The 21,285-nt window shown below is 31.9% G+C and overlaps 2 protein-coding genes and 1 long non-coding RNA gene across 6 annotated transcripts; 2 read left to right on the top strand and 1 right to left on the bottom strand.

The window, feature by feature from the left end:
- Window positions 1–20: 20 nt before the first annotated feature.
- Window positions 21–3,435, top strand: LOC114717049 (vacuolar protein sorting-associated protein 29). Of its 4 annotated transcripts, XM_028902122.1 has the most exons (6): window positions 22–164; window positions 539–680; window positions 1,135–1,230; window positions 1,363–1,530; window positions 2,155–2,292; window positions 2,890–3,435. In XM_028902122.1, the coding sequence occupies exons 4-6, from the start codon at window positions 1,399–1,401 to the stop codon at window positions 3,190–3,192; spliced, it is 573 nt and encodes a 190-aa protein (XP_028757955.1). In that variant the 5' UTR covers window positions 22–164; window positions 539–680; window positions 1,135–1,230; window positions 1,363–1,398; the 3' UTR covers window positions 3,193–3,435. The 4 variants fall into 4 exon arrangements, with proteins under 4 accessions (XP_028757957.1, XP_028757955.1, XP_028757956.1 ...); XM_028902123.1 differs by lacking the exon at window positions 539–680 and having other exon boundaries at window positions 1,135–1,226; XM_028902121.1 differs by lacking the exon at window positions 539–680.
- A 177-nt stretch (window positions 3,436–3,612) lies between these two features.
- LOC114717055 (uncharacterized) lies at window positions 3,613–7,283 on the bottom strand. The gene is made up of 3 exons (XR_003737677.1): window positions 7,211–7,283; window positions 7,006–7,011; window positions 3,613–3,626 (listed from the first exon to the last, which is right to left on the bottom strand). It is a non-coding gene; the product is annotated as an uncharacterized LOC114717055 (long non-coding RNA).
- Window positions 7,284–14,187: 6,904 nt separating this feature from the next.
- LOC114717043 (3-ketoacyl-CoA synthase 2-like) lies at window positions 14,188–15,751 on the top strand. Its single transcript, XM_028902114.1, has 2 exons — window positions 14,188–14,853; window positions 14,975–15,751. Exons 1-2 carry the CDS (start codon window positions 14,188–14,190, stop codon window positions 15,749–15,751), a joined length of 1,443 nt encoding a protein of 480 aa, XP_028757947.1.
- Window positions 15,752–21,285: the final 5,534 nt, after the last annotated feature.

Raw genomic sequence — 21,285 nt, 5'->3', positions numbered from 1 at the left:
ATATATCTCAATAAATCAGAATTCTTTTCTCAGTCATCACTGGCATGTGATCACCCGCCGGTGTAGCTCGAGTCTACTTCATTCCTTCCCTCCGCCGTGACGCAGCCGCTGCTACCATCCATCACGACGGTGGCGCGTGGTCCTGCAGCTTCAGCTTCCCTCAGGTGTTTCGTCTGCCTAAGATCTTTCCTTTATCTATTCTGTCTCTTCATCAGAGTATTTTGTTTTTCTACTCAACAAATCAGAGTAGTTTGTTTGGTTTACCTTTTTGAGGATTCCCTTTCTGTGTACCGCTCCCCAGTCCCTTTTGCTTGATCTCCGTTCCCAATCAGGGAAAACCCTCAGTGAATTTTGGTTTTTGAATCAATACAGAGCAAAGAGTGAGTGTATTTAGGAATTTGGTGGGAAATGAAATCCATAATGTGAGAAGAGTCAGGCTATAGGGAAACGAGTGCATCAGATCTCTGGTAAATGATCTTTCGGTTTTTGGGATGTAAATCGTCACATGCTTAATGATTTTACATTTCGCGGGTTCCAGGGAAGGTGTGCCGGACACAAATTCGGTGTCTGATGTGGGTTTTCCTGCGGCATCTTGTTTGGACGTGTTTTTTGTTTTCTGGGACCTAAAGGGCTGGAACTATTCTCTGAGCTTCTATCTTTTTTCATTGTTGTGATTGAAGGTTTGGCTTGGTAGATATCTGTTGGCTTAAATCACTATGACTGCCAAAAATTTCAATTTTCTTTAACGCTGATGCAACTGCAAGAATTCCTGACCCTTAACTTACAGACTTAGGATGGAAATTCAAAGATTAACAGTCACCTCTGCATTTATCTGATTGATGTACTTCTCTCTTCTTCCCTTTTCGCTAGTATCATGTCTGAAAAAGCTAACAAAAGTGGAAATAAAATATTAGTTAACATTTTTGCTCAGTTTCAATTTCAAATAATCATGAATTATATCTTTGGAAGCACAAAACTTTAGTCAAGTTGCTTACATCTAGTAAGTCAAGTTCATAGGTGAATTTATAAGTGCATATATGCATTTAACAGCTAATAATGGCAAAATAACAAGTGTAATTGTAGAACTTAACCTAATGAATATAAGAAACTTAACCTAAATTTTGTCCTTTTCAGAAATAACAGGTTGGCTTATAACATTGGAGAGATTTATTGATTGATGAGATAATTCAGAAAGAAGCGGACATATTTATCACTCTTCTCTGCAAGTAGGTAACAAATCGACAAACAAGCTTTTATCTTATACATAATTCTTATAATACATATTTGTAGAATTTTGGGTCTAATAAAATTAATTTTGCAGCAAGTTGTTTTCATTTTCATTGAAATACTTTATTTCTGCAGTTTCCTACCATTGCTTTGAATTTTTGAGTGATCAGAATGGTGCTGGTCTTAGCCCTGGGAGATTTGCACATACCCCATAGGGCACCTGATCTGCCTCCAAAGTTCAAATCGATGCTTGTTCCGGGCAAGATCCAACACATCATTTGCACTGGAAATCTATGTATCAAGGTTTGTCTTCTTATTGTCCCCGTTTGTTGAATTATCGTGATGTTGGTGAGTAATGGTATGTTTTTCAGTGTATCCTCACTATACATCGGACGAGTATTGAGTAGATATAAAGGTGTCTTCATAAATGTTTAGATTGTAAAATTGTTGATATCGATATGAAAGTTAAATTTTAGTACACTGATTGTTTGAATTCAGACTTGTTTCCAGATTTGAGAGGAAGCTAGCATTTTGTTCGTGTGTTAAAGTTCATTTATCTTAGTCCAGAAGTTCATAAAAAAATCAAATATATTTTTTCATTTTTATTATAAAAAAAAAAAAAAAAAACCTCACTAGTGTGGATGTTGGCTTTAATCTCCCCCGCTGAAAATGTTTTGTAAGCATAATTTTAAGTCTTAACTCGTCATCATCATGCAAATTTAAGCATTTTGATAAGGAAGCTCCGTCAAGTTGAAATGGAGCTTAGAAATTTGGATTCTAATGTCGGAGTGACTCCAATATAAACTTGCAAACTCATGCAAGGTCTCGAGTTTACACTATGATTCTGCAGCAAGTTGCATGATATGGACGGATACAGGATTCTTGAACTTGAATTTCTTGGCTAACTTCGATGCCAATTATGTTCAGGAAGTCCATGACTACTTAAAGACTCTTTGTCCTGACCTGCATATAACTCGTGGTGAGTATGATCAAGAGGCGAAATATCCAGAGACCAAGACACTTACTATTGGTCAATTTAAGCTTGGACTATGCCATGGTCATCAGGTCTGATTTTCTTTGCTGTTATTTCCCCCGATTCTTTTCAAGATATATGCGGAGCATACCTTTTATTATTTCTTTGGCAATTTAGGGAGATGCACTTTGAGTTCCCATGATAAAAGGAATATACTTTAATGGAAGAGGGGTTTTTCTTGGGCAGTTTCTCAGGTCTTTTGTCTGAATTGCCTTGCAGCACCTCCAAACTTAGCAGTTAGCTGGATCATTCATATCAGTGTGCACATTTACATGTTCAATTTTTCACTCTTATATTTTGGTCTCTCCTAGAGGTCACGGGTCTAAACCCTGTACGTCCTCTTGCGAGAATAAAACTGTGTACATTTATCCCTCTTCAAACCCCTGATAGATGTCCTGTGCACTGGGCTGCCTTTTTGTATTTTGGTGTCTCCTCATTTTGATTGAATGGCGTAAAGTAATTTACACATGCTAGTTTATCACAAAGGCCACGACTTTTTGTAATTTCCTTTCAACCACGTCAAAATGGTGATACGATTTATCACTGACTCGCTATTCAAATGAAAGAGAATTTTCTTTGCTGAGTTGTGATAATTACAAGATGAATATGTGTTCTTAACCTTTGTGAAGGTTATTCCATGGGGAGACCTAGACTCACTAGCAATGCTTCAAAGGCAGCTTGATGTGGACATTCTGGTCACAGGTCACACCCATCAGTTTACAGCTTACAAACATGAGGGTGGTGTTGTTATAAACCCAGGTTCAGCAACTGGCGCCTTCAGTGGCATGACCTACGACGTGAATCCAAGTTTCATTCTCATGGACATCGATGGCCTGCGTGTAGTTGTCTATGTTTATGAGCTCATTGATGGAGAGGTTAAGGTTGACAAGATTGATTTCAAGAAAACACCCTCTTCCCACTCTGCTCATTGAACTGAACAGTGAACACCCTGTATTTAGCTCTTGGCCTAATGTGTGTTTGGCCAAATGAAGAAAAAGAGTTTTTTTTTTTTTTTGGGGTGTCGTCACCTTCCGCATTTTATCATTTTTTCCTTAACTTGTCTCAAACTCCCTCAGGCGTTTCTGTTTTAGCTCTATTTTGCTGTGAACACTTGTAATTTGATAAATTTGTGATCTATGAAATATAACTGATTAGCTGGACCATTCTGTACTGTATTGGCTAGTTAGTGCTTGGCTTCACCCCAAACCGCCTTAGAGGCTGTAAATTCATAGAAATGGGTTGTGTGCCGTATTGCATTGGAGAGGACATTCTAAATTCACCAACTAATTTTTAACATGTTTTACACAAGCCCAAAAAAAAAACTTTAAACTTTATTAATTCTTTTTTAAAATTCAATAATTTTTAACTTTATTCATATTTCATATATAATATATTTTATGTAAATAAATCAACACAATAATACATGAATAGTAAAATTGTACATTCATACAAAAATTTTTCTTTCAATGTCCTATGAGTAGAATCGAAAAATATCTTTTCTCTTTGCTTTATAAATAGGACGAGAGGAGTGACAATCGACATTAGTCAATTATAAAGAATAGGGCACAAAAGTACACTAGTCTTGAAACAAAACTACTCCTCCGGTCCTTATTATAAGACTCCATTTGACTTTTTATTTGGTCCTAATTATAAGACCCCAATACATTTTGTTTCTTATATTTATGCATTTTTTTCAAAATAATCCTTCTAATAATGATAGTTTTAGCCAATATACTTAATTAGCAAGAATATTTTAGGAATAAGAACACTTATTTATTATAAATAACCAACTTAACTTACTTTCTTAATCTCCTCAAATAAGTCAATTGGGTCTTATAATTAGGACCGGAGGAGTATCTTTCAACCATTTTTAACATGAATAAAAAAATTATTTTCCACAAAAGAAGATAAAGGATTGTTCTAAAGAGCAAATACTTTTGGTATTATTGCAAGAAATGGAAATTCTGTTCAGGGGACATATGACATATCCCATGAGCACTCAAATTCTGTGGTGGGCCTCACACCTAATTTGGCTTTTCACCGTTAGGCGGAAAAAATTGCAATGTTGTGAAATATTCTATAGAGTAATAATTTGCTAAAATTGATTTTTAATATTTAATTAAATAATTAATGTTGCAAGGCAACATGTGCTCAAGAGAGTTTAGAAGGGCCAAGACTAGAGCCGAAGACGGTCGTGAATAACTCTACTCACAAAGACAGATAACAGCAGTTCTCTACAACGATTTCCTTTTGTCATTCTCCAAAACCTAGGATATTCTGGCAACTTAACTCATTTAATTTTCTGGAAAATTTCAACCAAAAAAAAATCTCAGGTCAGTCTTGTTATACTGACTTTACTTGAAAAACAAATAATAATATATTTTTGTAGTAATTTTTATTTTAGAATTTTGAAATTCATGTGGTATCTTTTGAGAATTTTCCTTTTATCTTTCTTTGATTCATGCTTTCAGTTGAAACATTTTTTTCCCACCCATTTATGAATAATATTTTTTAAAGAAATCTGTTTGAGTTATAATTGTTAATTTGTTACTCCCTCCGTTCCTTATTATAAGACATTTGATGCTTATGGCATGTTCCTATATATAAGAGACACTTACAAGTTGTCTCTACTTTTTTTGTGTTGATTTACTATTTTATCCATATTTATTATCTCCAACTCACACTCTCTCTCTCTCCCCACTTTTCTTTCTTTTAATATTTAATTGTTCTCTCTCATGCTCCTCTCCTTATTAATGAGGACATTTTTGGAAAAAAAATTATACTTTTTTACACATTAATTGTTCTTAACTAATTTTACTGTTTTTTTTTTTATCAACGTACTTCGGTTTTTGTCTCTTATAATAAGGAACGGAAGGAGTATTATAAACTGAGCTACTTGGATTTTTTACAATAAACAAAATAAATTAGGATTTTATATTTAGAATAAAATAAAAGTCAAATAAATTCTTATATTAGTTACGGAGTATACCATAACTGAGCTACTTCAGATTTTTATTTATATAATATTAAGCAGTTTTGGAAATAAACCTTCAGCATATAAATTATAAGCTATGCAATATATATATATATATTATTTATATATATATATAGTTATCCTAAATTGTAACTTTCCTGTTCTTAAAGGAGCCTAAAAAAAAAAAGGATAGCCAGATTGGATCCTGGCTTTAATTTTTGTCATAATAAAAATATTTCTTTTGCTAAAAAGGACGGAAAGATATACATATCGATTAAAATATTTTTAAAGTTTACAAAGTATTAAATCATATTGAACCATAAGAAAATACATGAAGAGAAATTAACTTTAAAAAATGAAAATCGTTATTTAATAAAGTTAAATAACTTAAAATTTTCTTATATGATTTCAGTGATTAAAAATTAAAAGAATATTTTTAGGACAGTTAAAATTTAAATAGAAAATAAATTTTATTAGGATGCAAGAGTTGAGCATGCTAAGGAATCCAAAATATTAAGAGACAAATGAAACCATTAAAATGAATTAATAAAATTGATCATAACGCCAACGAAACACTATCTCAAGAGGGGCATAGCCCTTTTTCTTCCTCGACGACCCAAGCATTCCACAGGTCGAGCCAGCCGTCGGACGCCGTCCACCGCTGTCAACTTTCTGTGGTTGTTCTCCGGCAAGTGTTGAAGAGGGTTCGTATCCTGGGCTTGATTTGAGTTTGTTCCTCGCGTTATCTGTTCCCTGCGTGGTTTTCAGCCCTGTGTTGAGCGCCGTCGCACCGTTTCTTGCTTTGCTTTAATTTTTTTTAGCTTTGTTTACTATTTCTTTCCTTGAGTGGTGTATAATTGGTTTTACTGGCGACTTATATGCTTTGGATTGTGTGGTTGTGCAGTGTTGGATTTGTTGTGTACTGGCAGTCGGTTTATCAATCTCTTTTTATTATCATCAATTTAGAAAATTCTCATGGTATTTGTGATTCATGATATGGTAAAAAAAACTTGGCTCGATTTCGGTCTGGCAATTTAGAAGCTTGAGTTCAAATCATTTCCTGCTGCTTATTGGTATGCGAATTTGGAAGTTATTGACACAAACAATCAATTGCCCACCTTACTCACTCTAGGCAACACTTTTCATGATCATAAATTGCAGGAGTGTTATCATTGTCATTCTTCAGTGGCTTGGATGAATTGCTTGAATCAATTGGCTTACTAAGTCAACTTTGTTAAAGTATCTGGAACAAAAATTAAAAGTGTATGATATCAAATATACTTGTTTCAAAGATTTCAGTGGGGTTGGATGCCCCCCGTTGAGTGTAATGTAGGTACACCCGTGCAAATGGCATGCTGATCAGTTGCATTTTGAGCAAATCAAGTAGTTTGGAGTACGTAATAAACCTAAATTTTCCTTTTTTATTTTTAGGGGAGCATCCGAGAATGGCATCTCAAGTAATCCGTGAGTGGGCTGGAATCAATACGTTTGCACCTGCAACCCAGACAAAGCTGCTTGAACTTCTCGGAAAACTTAAACATGAGGTTCTGATTTTTTCCTTCAAATTCAAGCACTTATATAGAGACAATGTGCCGTTCCTGTTAATTTAATAATTTATACTTTCGTGTTGTTTGATTACTCATGGTTTCTAAGAAAATCTGTTTGAAGAACTTTCTTTGTCTTATTTTAATTTCTTATTTACTGTGTTGTAGAATGTGAACACTTTGACAATACTTGTGATGGGAAAAGGGGGTGTTGGAAAATCTTCAACTGTTAACTCCATCATTGGGGAGAGAGTGGTCACCATCAGTCCATTTCAGGTGTACATTTCTTTCTCTTGATGGTTTATTGAGTGGTTTTGGCTGCTTGTTATATTTAGATATCACTGAACTTTTAATTCTTCAAAAGTCGGAAGGACCAAGACCTGTAATGGTATCACGATCAAGGGCAGGATTTACATTAAATATTATTGACACTCCTGGTCTCATAGAAGGTGGATACATAAACGACATGGCACTTGATATAATAAAACGGTATGTTTCACTTCAGTGCATCTCTCCAAACGTAGCTCCTTATACTGGTCTTAATTTAAATGCTTAGAGTTCTTTCCCCTCATCCTTTCCTTTTCTTTGGGTGGCATGTGCGGATTTGAGCAGTTTCCTTTTGAACAAGACCATAGATGTGCTGATTTATGTGGACCGTTTGGATGCCTATAGAGTGGACAACTTGGATAAGTTGGTCGCCAAAGCTATAACTGATACTTTTGGTAAAGGAATATGGAACAAGGCTTTTATAGCCCTCACACATGCCCAATTCTCGCCTCCAGATGGGTTGCCTTATGACGAATTCTTCTCAAAAAGATCAGAAGCTCTCCTGAAAGTTGTTAGATCAGGTGCTCGGATAAAGAAAGATGCCTCTCAGGTATAGAGATGCATTTTTAGTAATTGTTGTAAAAGCTGAATATCGTCACTCAAATGCATTTCAATTTGCAAGGATGAAACTATATATCGGAAAGAAAATGTATTATGGCTTTTGAACTTCAGTACCTGAAACTTCGAGCTTTGAGTGAAGAAGAGACAAATTGACCATTTGAATGGCCCCCAACCCCCTTTTCCCCAACACATACACACGCTAGAAATAAAAGTAAAAGAAAAGGCATCTCTCGTCCGGGAATATGCATGGTCAGATCATGTGATGAAAGTAGCTAGTCGCTTGTATGACATTTGGTCTCACATGTGGGAATCAATTTACTCTGACCCGTATTGAATTGATGACCAATATGGTTCGTTCATTTTAGGTCATGTTACCCATTTACAAGTTATGAACTGATTATCAATATGGTGTGAACCTGATTCCCCCTCTTCAATCTTAGTTCAGAGTAGTATCAGTAACTGCCAGTTATTAAGTTGTCCTACCTTTTTAGATGCCTAATAGAGTCTTTCTATATAATTGAGACTCTTTAGGTGCTTTAATGAATGTTGGGTTTGTCCTTAGAGTTTGGAGCAGTTGGTATTGATCAAGTGTAAATGTAAGAAGTATCAGTGAACAGGTCACGATTGGAAGTGTTCTGTTTATGTTGTTTTGCCTTGTATTTGGTAAGAGCGAAATTTTGAGTTCCTCAAGTCTCACTTGGGATAATATTGTCTTTTGGGCTTCCCTTTTATGTATTGCTGAGATTATTTGCTTCGTTTTTTTTTTTTTTTTTGGGGGGGGGGGAGGGGGTTCCCATTAGGATGGAATCCTCTGTTCATGTAACGCTGCATGTGTTCCTTATATCTTTTGCTTTGATGATTAATGTTGTACGATGCTGGACATGTGGTTGGAACAGTCTTGTACACTTCCGTGTAATTCATAAACTTTTAACTTCTATTTTCCCTTTTTTGTTTCCCAGGCTTCTGCTATCCCTGTTGTTTTGGTTGAGAATAGTGGAAGATGCAATAAGAATGAAAATGATGAAAAGGTTAGATATTTGCCTGACGGTATTTCTTTTTATTCTCTTATCTCTTTAGATAGATATTGAGCAAACGTTGGCTTCTGAATGACAGGTTCTTCCCGATGGTACTGCTTGGATTCCCAAGTTAATCGAAACAATCACAGAGGTCACATTGAACGGCAGTGAATCTATTCATGTTGACCAGAAGTTAATTGAAGGGCCAAATCCAAACCAGACAGGAAAATTATGGATTCCTCTTATTTTTGCTCTCCAAGTAAGCATCTGAATTGAAGCTTGTTTCTTTTAATTTTCTGTATTGACAAAGAGAGTAATGGATCTCAATTTTATCTGCCTGTCAACAGTATTTCCTTATTATTAAACCAATACGAGGATTTATCAAGAAGGATATTGCGAATGAGAGTAGGCCATCATGGGAGACTCATGAGAGCGAGACAGATTTTGGCGGGAGAGATATGTTTTAGTTTGGCACCTTTTTTTCTGTCTTGAAATTTGATTCATGTTTAGGTTGTACCGTTAACGTGTTTTCACACCCAGTAGTTGTCTAGCTTTTTATGTGGTCAATTTGGTGGGTTTCAACAAACTGCTAGTACTATTACTATGCGGCATGGGACTTATTTATAATTTTGAGGTGATTTCATCTTGCGTATGTAGAAAATATTCGCTTTTAAATTATAAAGTTGGTTTTTCTAATTTCATATGGGATTCGTAGGCCATGTTTGAATGGAGGATATTCATAAGGGAAAAGAAATGGATCTCTATTGAAGCCTTTTCTTTGTTTGGGAGGCATTCGTAGAGGGTCGGTGAAGGATTTTCTGTTAACTCTCCGAAATCCCTTTTTGTTTTTTAAATTCTCCCAATATGAATGATTCTGGAGGGGGGGGGGGTCTTCGTGAACAATAAAGAAGGAAACAATCAGTTTAGCCATCTCTTTCATGTTTTATTCCTTTCCTTCCCTCTGAAATCTGAACTTCTAAACATGGGACCTCGTTTTTTTTTTACTTTCTTTGGTAGAATTTGTTAACCCCGGTCACAAAATATGAATCTTTTTGTTTTTTGTTTTTGTTTTTGTTTTCGTTTTTGTTGGAGAAATATGGGGTTCAAGATGAATAATTGGAAGAGAGAGGAGGTATATAAGTTTGACGGCGTGACTCTCTCAAATCAATCAATATTAATGCCAAGATAAAACATTGGCACAGAATATTAAGATAGATGATACTCTTCCGGTTTTTAATATAAGACTTATTATACTAAATTGATTAGATTAAAAAAGTTAGATAAATTAGTTAATTATAAGAAATGTGACATATTTTTTCTAAAATATCATAATCATCTTTCTTAATATCCTCTCCTCTCTTCTACTTGATTAGTGGTTAATAGAGTATTTATAGGGATAAATTTAGAAAAAATTGATAAATATGATAAATAAGTCTTATATTTAGAATCAAAAATTAATTGACAATTAGGTTTTATATTAAGGATAGGAGGAGTACTTAAAAATAAATGATATAAATTATGTTTCAAATTTCATACAATATATATATATTTTAAATAAGGGAAGGCACAATCAAATGTTTCAAGGTTCTAAACCTCTTCTGGGACACGCCTGTTGCATTTATGCCTTTTGTTTGTTTGCATAAATTGGCTAAGTTGCCCAATTAATTCATTATTTATACTGCAACTCTCACAAGTTCCTATTTTTTAATTTTTACTGCATTATCATGATATCACCAAACACTGGCCTACTCTTTAACTACAGAACAGATAATCAATAATCCGGCGATGTCATGACAATTTAATAAAAAAAATAACAGAAACTTGTATGAGATTTACAGTATAGATAAAGGAAAATTGTTGTACAGCTCCACATGACTAATTTAATCACCAAAAAGTCACATAACAATACGCGCATTGCTCGTTTGTCATGGAATTTTTTAGTGATTAGATTGATTGAGTTAACATAGTAATTAATTCTACAAACAATGAGCCAATTGGGAAGCTTGAAGGAAAAAAAAAATGGTGAAAATAGAGGAGACTTGTCAGATACAAATTACAACCATACGAATAAATAAAATTGAGAATGCTGAACTTAATTCAGCAAATAACTAATTAATTGTTTTGGTCTCTGATGTTGTCCAGACTTCATGTCTTTAAAATATGAACAAATCAGTTGTATTTTAACTATGAACCTAAGAATTCATGTATCTAATGAAATTCATGTCTTATAGTTTCATCTCTAAGGATGAGGAATCGAGTTGAGTTGATTAAGGTTTAATTTAATCCCGTCCTCTAATGGTTTCTTTCTTTTCTGCGTTATACCTCCTAACCCCGGGCCATTTTTCATCACTTGAAGAGAAATCTTGGTGGCAATATATACTAATTTATAAATTTATTCGCTTTTATAACAAATGAATTCACTGAGAAGATACTTATTCGATGACTAATACAAATTATACATCTAAGTCGGATTTTATGAAGAAAAATATTTACATCAAGTTTTTTATATCCGTTAAGTCAAGTTATCCAATTATGCATGATGTGTATCATATTTTTGAAATATTATTATTTAATTATAGACCTATATGAAAAAAAGGGGACACATGATTGATAGGAAACTGGACATAATAGATATAAAAAACTTAACATAAATATCTCCTTTTATAAATTTGAAATAAAAGATCTTAATAAATTATAATTACTTTCTTAATGAGTAATAACAAGTTTGGTCTTCCAAACATTTATACAATCGCAGCATCGGATTGTGTGTGTGTGTATCATATAATGTAATTAAAATTTATGGAAGTATACACATCAACAAAATGATTTATTCTAGATTCTCTATAAAATGACATCTATGATCTAGTTATATTTCATAAGATCTTCTACACTCTTTGAATTTAATGTGAAATCTTTCATCCTTTGGTAAAATATGTCACCACACAATTATAAAGACACTTTAACAAATTGTACCTTTGAAGTACTACTACATAAAATGAAAATTGAATCGATACAAAAATAATAAGGATAGAGATGAGACTAACAAAAAAAGTGGCTTTATTTTTTCAGGCCAACAACGAAAAAAGTGGTTTTATATCATGACCTCGTCATTATTAAGACCCTTCAACAACTAATAATTCTAAGATTGTGATGTCATATATTTATGTATTTGGGTTGGGCATTAATGTTAATCAAATAACATAAAATGAAAAATGTGCATAATAAATTATATTTTTATAAAGCATGGATTGTATGAATTGATTGCATATATGTAAGACCATATGGGGTTTATAATACATACCATGAAGATCAAGTGTATGGGGAAAAAAAAGAAGTATAATATATCAACGATATATAAGTCATTTAGAATGTGAACAGTATGAATTATTATTGATTCTTAATATAGTAACAAACCTGAAAGGCAAATCAAAGTAATGCATTATTTTATCTAAAATATCTATTCTTTATTTTTCTTGTGCTCTTAAGGCTTGATAATTATTTGATTCGTTACTTTACCATTAAACGTTTTAAATAATAATAATAAATAAATCTGATGAGAGCTAATAATAATAACAAAAAAAATAATAAACTGAATTCAAAATAATTTAAAACTATAAATATTTAATTTGAAATAAGGACAAAACTTGGATTAAGTTCTCCATTACACATGCTATTTTGTTATTATTAATTGTTAAAATATGTACGTGCACTTGTAAATTCACCTATAAAAACTTATAAATTTTTGTATAAGCTCTTGTAATATAAATTAGGATTTATAAGTTTTTATATTGACACTTGTTATTTCGTTATTATTAATCATTAAAATGCGTATGTGTACTTATAAATTCACATATGAAATACTCCTTTATTCTTAATGTAAGACCTAATTAACTAATTTGAGTATATTAAAGATATTAATTAAATTAGTTAATATAATATATTTTTTCTAAAATACCCTAATCATCTTCCTTTTTTTCCTTTTCCTTCTTTACTTGATTATTGCTGAGGTATCATAAGGTAATTTAGAAAAAAATTGATAAATATATGAAATAAATCTTACATATAGGACTAAATCAACTCCTAAATTAGGTCTTATATTAAGATCTAAGTATGACCATTTATTATTTTACTATTATTAGTTGTTAAAATATACACACATGTAGGGTTGGAAATTTGCCTATGAACTTATTAGAATATAAGTTTCAATTTTAAAATATTTTCCCCACTATAACTAATTGAATGGACACTTCAACCGCCATTAATTTCGATCTTTGACCATAATACTAACCCAATATCATGTCCACATCTATCTCACATAAACCTTGTCAAATTAATTGATTTGGGATATGTGATAATTAAGGCAAGAATAAATTTCCAACACGTCTTTAAAATGCACACCACACGCATTTCATTTATATTAAATATGTAGTCAAGATTAGGGTGTGAGAGAATTTGGGAAGAGGGGTTGAGATCCCCCCCCCCCACACCATCAAGAGCGGCTGAGATTAAGGATTTAAAATATTAGTCCTTACTTTTTAGAAAATAAAACTGTAATGACTAAAGTTATTTATTGAATGTTAGGAACCGATGTTTTAAATGGTTAAAATTGCAAAGATTTAATTGCATTAAATCAAAGTTTAAAGACTGAATTTTTTTCTATTATCTTAATTTTTTTTCGATTATCCTTAAAGACTGAATTTTAATTGAGTCAAAACTATAAAAATTGAGTTATATTAAATCAAAATTTATATGTCAATTTGTAGCTAAACCAAAACTATAAGAATTAAATAATTAATTTTTTAATAAAATTCCTCAATGCTTTTCAAAAGTTTAGAAAAATGTCCTTACTATCATAAAAAAATAAAAAAAAAGAAGGAAAAAAGTCTTTACCATTTATTTCTAAATTCTGTTAATCTCTTTCCATCTCATGTGTATACTACTGAGGTAATGACCTAAAGAGCCACATTGGTGCCATCTAGTCCATTCTTTTATGTGATTTCATGGGCTCTTAACTTTTACTTGCATTTCAGTTTGAATGCTAATTAAAAAAAAAAAAAAAACAAGCAGCAGCAAATTCAGAGCATACTTACTTGTGTGCTGTAATAATCAACCACGATAAATGCTTCTCCCTTTGTATGTATTCAAAACTTATTATAAACGAACTACATTAGTCTTTGAAATTGGCTACGCGGTTTATTTTCTCTATTTTTAACTGATAATTTAATAACATGAATAGGATTAGGAGCCATTCTTATTCCTGGTTCTTTTTGGGACATTCTCTCATCATATCACCTTTTTTTTTCCCCTTCCCAAATATATGAATCAAAGGGAACATCACAGTCTAAAAGTGATGAAGCCGCTACAAATAAATGACATAAAAAGGGTTGCGTTCTATATGGTAGCTTCAAACTTAAATATGAACAATATATTTTTATATTAAAATCAATAATAATATTTATTTCTCTATCTGTTTTTCTCTTTTTTGCCTATTTAAAGCTCAACCATATGGAGACGTTGCAGCATATTTATCATTACTTAGCCCTTCACATGATGAACCTATTATTGCTCATTTCGTTTCTAGTAGCAGCTTCGGCTTCAGCTTGCGTTCATCATGATTTCAAATATCTTCACCCATATCTAAGAATTTCTTGCTTCTCTGCGTCATTCCTCCTAACCCTAGCTACTTTTCATCACTTGAAGAGAAAACGAAGAAAAGTATACTTAGTAGACTTTGCATGCTACAAACCAAACGATTCTTGTGCTTTCACCAAGGATATGGTGATGGAAGCATGGAAGAGCTTTGGAGTTTTCTCAGAGGAGAACCTGAAACGAATGGAGAAAATTATAGATAAGTCTGGTTTGGGACCTAAAACGTACGTTCCTGAAGCTATAATGCAAAAGCAACCAAGATTATGTCTAGCTGAGGCAAGGAATGAGGCAGAGACTGTACTTTTCGGAGCCATTGATGAACTCCTGGAGAAAACAAGGGTTCGACCAGAGGATATAGGAATCCTTGTTGTGACCAACAGTGTGTTTTGTCCCATACCATCGCTCTGTGACACCATTACGAATCATTATAAACTCAGCCACAGCGTCTTATGCTACGATCTCAGCGGCATGGGGTGTGGTGCTGGGGTTCTTGCTATTGATTTTGCCGAAAACCTCCTCCAGGTTCTCCATATGTTCTTTTTCTTTCTTTTTTGCATTTTTGTCCCCTTAATTAAGAATATGAAGAATAATTTAGTGTACCTATCTAACTAATACACCTTAATATATTATTATGCCATGACAGTCACACACTAGGTCCTACGCCGTGGTGTTGAGCGCTGAAATTACAAACACAGGGTTTTACTTGGGCAACAACCCTTCAATGCTCCTTGTCAATTGTCTCTTTCGTATGGGTTGTTCTGCTTCTCTTCTCTCCAATCATCCCTCAGATCGTCATCGTTCCAAATACCAAATCATTCACGCACTTCGCACCCACATGGCTTCAGATGACAGAAGCTACAACTGTGTGTTTCAACAAGATGATGACCAAAAAGTAATTGGAGCTACCATCTCCAAAGACCTCATGAATGTTGCAGGTCATGCCCTCAAGTTTCACATCAAATCTCTTGCCCCACTAGTCCTCCCTGTCACAGAAAAACTCAAGTTTCTTGCAACTTTTGTGGGAAGGAAGGTTTTGAGAATGAAGATTGAAGCTTATGTTCCGAACTTCAAGTTGGCTTTTGAGCACTTTTGTATTCACACTGGAGGAAGGGCAGTGCTGGATGCAATGCAAGAGAGTCTCGACCTTCAAGACTGGGACATGGAACCTTCGAGAATGACACTTTATAGGTTTGGAAACACATCTTCGAGTTCAGTGTGGTATGAATTGGCTTACTGTGAAGCTAGAGGAAGAATTAAGAAAGGTGACAGAATCTGGCAATTAGCATTTGGATCAGGGTTCAAGTGTAATAGTGTAGTGTGGATTGCATTAGACAACGTTGAAGCAGGTTCATTGAAAAATCCATGGAGGGATGAAATTCATGAATTCCCTGCTAATGTCGTAGACTCTCGAAACTGTTAGGAACATCAACATGTCGGCCAATACTATGAAGCTTGGATTATATGCTCCTATATATTGGCTATTGTCCTAATTATTATGTGGTTGTGTTGATGCGTTTTGTGCTTTTATATATAAAAATGTTGTAGTTTTGTGGCATATAAAAACTTGTGGCTTTGATGAAAGTTGGGTAGAAAATAAAAATTGATGTTTGTTGATCGCCGTGTGATCCTTTAATTACCTATAGATCGATCTTCTCTTTGTATTCTTACCATTGCTCATCTTCGGTTAATTGGTTTTGAATACCCCAACACCAATAACTAACTTTTAGTGTGTGATTCTCTCAAAAACTTATATTTTTCTTCTTTTCATTAAATTTCATTTCCATTGCGGACGAAATATTAATTAGGTGAGTTAAACTCCAGCGTGCACAAATTTGAAACTCACGGCAACAATTTCATCCACACTTATTCATACTCTATATAATACTTCCTTGATTTTTTTTGTCCTTAAATGCTAACTAATTTGGACAAATTAATGTAATCAAAGAAATTAGTTAATCATGACGAATGTAACATGTATAATATTTTATTTATTAGTTTGTAAGTTCAGTAAATTAGTTGGAGAAAAATAATATATATGAGAGACAAATAGGATTAAATATTATATTTATGACCAAATCAAACCTTAATTAACTTCTATATTAGGAATGGAAGGGAGTACATCTTATTTATGAAATCTTATACCAATATATAATATATTTCACTTTTCATATGAAATCTAATATAAGTTATGTTATTCGTAATTGATGAAAATATAACTTCTAATGGATTGTGTGTACTATATAATGAATGCATTGCCAAAGAAGATCTCTCGAGATCCGTCCATTGTGTCCTAAAATTTAAACTTTTTTTAATTATTTGTAAAAATGAAAGAAATTTAACCATCCAAACATCTATATAAGAAGTTCTAGTCCAGAAAATGACAATAGATTTATACTATTCACTTGTTAGGATTTCTTAATGCTTAAATCCATCTCTTGAGATTTCATAGTAATTTTTCCTAACAAGTAAATGTATTAAGATTTTGTATGGTTGGGTTGGGCCAAGCACAACCCTAGCATGGTGCCCATTTATCTTTGTAAAAATGATTTTACAAAATCCGAGATAAGTATGTAATAAGAGTTTTGTTTTGATTTAAATGAAAATAATTTTCTAAATATTTTTGGGATTCCAAACACTCTTGAGCCAACTTGATGTTCAAGTGGTAATGACATCAAGCTAGATTTGGCCCTAACCCAAAAAAATAATTAAAAAAAAGGTTAAAACTATGAAAAGAAAAGCTTGTTCATTAAATAAATATAACTAGCATAAATGAAATATATGCCTCTTAAAAATAATATTAACATAAAATTTATTTTTAAATACGTAAAAATTATTCATGATTTATGCATACTATTAAATTAACAAAATCAATTTAAACTGTTAAATCCAATTGAAGATAAAAATCAGAAAAAAAAAAAAAGAAACATATACATGATAATTGTAAAAGTAAAATATTAAATAAAAAATACGAAGAAATTTTAATTAATAAAATAATTTATATTGACAAAAAACAAAAAAAGAATGAAAATTTTTCGCAAAGATACAATGTAGGTCGAGTCAAGATAAAACAAGCTAGACTCTAACCATGCGTTCGGCCTGACCAGCTTGAATGGCCCGACCTGCTGTGAGCAAGCAAGCAGAAGCCAGCCCATTAATGGATGTCTCTAATTGGGCTGACAATTGGGATTATGGCCTCATTTTCTTAGGCCTCAAAAGCCCAACTTTCGTGGCACCAAGTAGCCCAGGCCCATCTCTCAAGCATGAGAGGTTTGCCCTCTTGCCAAGGAGACATTTTTTCTCTCTCATAGTTGATAAATTTTCAGAATTTATTTACATTTTTTCCAGCTGATGTTTTACATATTGCATCAGTGAATTTAGATATTATTTTTAAGAAATTCAAATGATTCAAACATAATCTGAATGTTGCTGGTAAAAAAAACATAATCTGAGTGTTTTTATTTTAAATATAAACCCTATCATATCTTTGGAAATAATCCATATTGCGAAGACGCAATAGTATCTGACTATCTGAGTACTAACTACTATCTCCGGTCCTATTTATAAGATCTTATTTGTAGATTATAAATAAGTTCTTATAGATAAGATGGGGGTAGTAGTATCCAATGAGCCTGTTGTTCTTAAAGTGATTGGTTGTTAGTTTATAGGAGGTCATATAAAATCCTACTTTGAAACAATAATATAAGAGCTGGTAAAAAAGAACAATATAAGATGTTTTATTTTGTTTTTTAATAATCAGACATTTTTACCCTTATCTCTTTAATTACAAATTGTAAGACGAGTTATTTTGCTTTGAACAGGAGTAGATGTAATACTAATTACTTTTAATAAATAGAAGTAAAAGTGCTTACGGAAAAAATAAATAGAAGCATAAGTGGAACATTAGCTTACTCTTGTACCATTTTAATCATCTAACAAATTTTTATTTGTCTACATGATATAGTTGGAAATAACTTATGTATAAAATCAGAAGTATTAAAGTTGACAGTATAAACTTAAAACTAATATATATATATATATATATATTTACCTACCAAATAAGAAATGCACGCATAAGTATAAAACCTTATTAATAAATAGGGGAAAAGACAGTAAAATACTCTCAAAAATACTAAATGACAAATAATGGTAGGTGAATTTCAAAATCTTAATTCAGACCCCAGGCACTATTTTAGAATTTTCAAATCTTGTAAAATGACAACACTATTTTTACTCTCAGTGACTACTTTCATGTAGCTATTGACTACTCTAATTTAACTATTAACTACTTTTGTTTTCAAAGTTCCAGTGACTACTTTTATATAGCTATTGACTACACAAGAGTAATAAATAACTAAACAAAAAGTATTCACTAAATTTCCAACAACACTTAATGCATTTTTTGAATTTTTGAAACAAAAGTAGTCAATGGCTAAATAAAAGTAGTCATCAAAATTTTAAAAATAAAGTTATTCAACCGCAATATTAATCTTAATTCAGACCCCAGGCACCATTTTAGAATTTTCAAATCTTGTAAAATGACAACACTATTTTTACTCTCAGTGACTACTTTCATATAGCTATTGACTACTCTAATTTAACTATTAATTACTTTTGTTTTCAAAGTTCCGGTGACTACTTTTATATAGCTATTGACTACACAAGAGTAATAAATAACTAAACAAAAAGTATTCACTAAATTTCCAACAACACTTAATGCATTTTTTGAATTTTTGAAACAAAAGTAGTCAATAGCTAAATAAAAGTAGTCATCAAAATTTTAAAAATAAAGTTAGTCAATCGCAATATTAGGGTAGTTAGTAACTTAACAAGAATAGTGATCAGAGTTTAAAAACAAATATAGTTAATAACTAAAAAAGAATAATCAATACATAAGAAAGAGTAATCATCAGAGTTCTGGTGACTAGTCATCAGAGTTCCGGTAATATGTCACTGGAGCTCCGATGGCTAGTCACTGGCAAGGTTACCGGCGTCAAAGCTCCGGCGGCCGGAAGTGCTAAAATGACAGTATTTTAAAAAAATAGTAAAAAAATAATAAAAGGTATTTATATAATTTTACAAGATTTAAAAATCCTAAAAAAGTACCTAGGATCTGAATTGGGATTTTGAAATTCACATACCCTTATTTATCATTTAGTATTTTTGAGGGTATTTTACTATCTTTTTTCCTAATAAATAATGTGATAATTATATTTGTTTAGTTTTTCTTTGTCAGCTACATTTGCTTAGTTTTGTTGCATAGACTATAGAGCTTTTCTTTTTTTTACCAGCAAGCATAGACTATAGAGCTTTATTTTGAAAACTTAAGAGAAGGATTATAAGATGTGATGATTATATATGTCGGGCGACGAAATAAAATGTCTGGCTAGAATCACTAGATAGGCTATTCGCTATTGTGCCAACGATGTGAAAGCCTCAAACGTCTTGCTCAACACTCATCATACTTTAATGTCTAGGAAACAAACATGTAACCGTTTTTTTTCCCCTTAAGAAACATATGGAGCATGACTGATTCTTGTTTTTAGAATAGTTTTTTATTCTATAAAATAAATATATAAGTTTTTTTTTGGAAAATATGTTTTTGGTTACATATTCTGAAAAATTAAAAAAATTAAAAATTGTTCCGAAAAATATTAAAATATTTTCTTACCTTTTGTTCTACAAATTTTTAAAAAAGTGGAGAAACATGTTTTTATTAAGAATGATTATGTAAATATAAGAACCGATATTTCACCTTTCGTTTTATTGCTTGATATATGTTTCTCAAAGTAATGATTTAAATTTTTGTAGTTTTTGGTTTTCAAAACTTCTTCTAAAAACTATTCTACAGAATTGTTTTAAAAACATAAAAATAAAGAATAGAATCAAACAAGCTCATAACTTTTGCCATTAGCGAAATGAGTTCATGAGTTAAATAGTGATGATTTTTTTTTTTTTCAGATTATGGATATTTGATGCTACTATATATGTAGTCCCTATATGTGTATTTTCACTAAATATGAATGATTCGTCATAAGTTTCAAACTATTTATATGTGATTATTCATGGAAAATTATGGGTTTTGAGTAGTATATTTGGGTTTGATGTGTTGGAGATCATATTGATGCATTTGGTTGTGGCCAACGTTGCCGATTCTCCCTGCTTATCCTGTTTGGATATTTTTGTGATTTTTGGCTTTTCCTATTGGCTCCAAACATCTCCTAAACTTATTTCACCAATGGATTAATTTAAATTCTCCATAATATATATACGTATGCACATATTTATACAAAGGGAGAGGCCTAACGCCCAAAACTTATGCTTTTATTTGTAAATCACTTTTAATATATTTTACAAGAAATAAGAAAAATTTTAAAATTTATTAATGCTGTCCTAAAATTTTAAAAAACTTTAACGTTTTCCTATTTAATATATACTTTTTTTAAAAAATAAAATTTATATAATAATAAATAAAAATTAAAATAGTATACTCATCTTATAAATTTAATTAAATAACTTATAAATAGGATAAAAAATTTTAAATATTTTATTATAAATAGTATTCTAGCAACCGATGACTGACACCATCAACAGTGAAGTGATGAAGAAGGTTATTTGGCAATTAGGTGTTTTTTTTTTTTAATCAAGGGCATCCTGATAATAAAATATTTTTGACAAATAATTAATTCAATTAGTTTTTAATTAATTTAAATTAATTAAATAGATTTTATCTTAAAAAGTAGTAAATTTTTTTAACAGTTTGAGACCTTGAAAGACAGAAGAAGTACACTCGTTGTTGTTTTTTTTTTAATGCCAACCAGAATAAGTGCACTCTAGACAAACAACATAACTAATTAGTTTTTTTTTTAAGAAACTGTACAATCATCTTCCCAAACAATGTTTGTCTAAGAATACTACACACACACACATGTTTGATTTTAACAATTTAAAATCCCC

This window comes from Neltuma alba, unplaced genomic scaffold (genome assembly GCF_004799145.2).
Source record: "Neltuma alba isolate B1F8T4 unplaced genomic scaffold, ASM479914v2 tig00011705_pilon, whole genome shotgun sequence".
Taxonomy (NCBI): Eukaryota; Viridiplantae; Streptophyta; class Magnoliopsida; order Fabales; family Fabaceae; genus Neltuma; species Neltuma alba.
The sequence above is the reverse complement of the archived record's forward strand: the minus strand, read 5'-3'. Positions and strand labels throughout refer to the sequence as shown.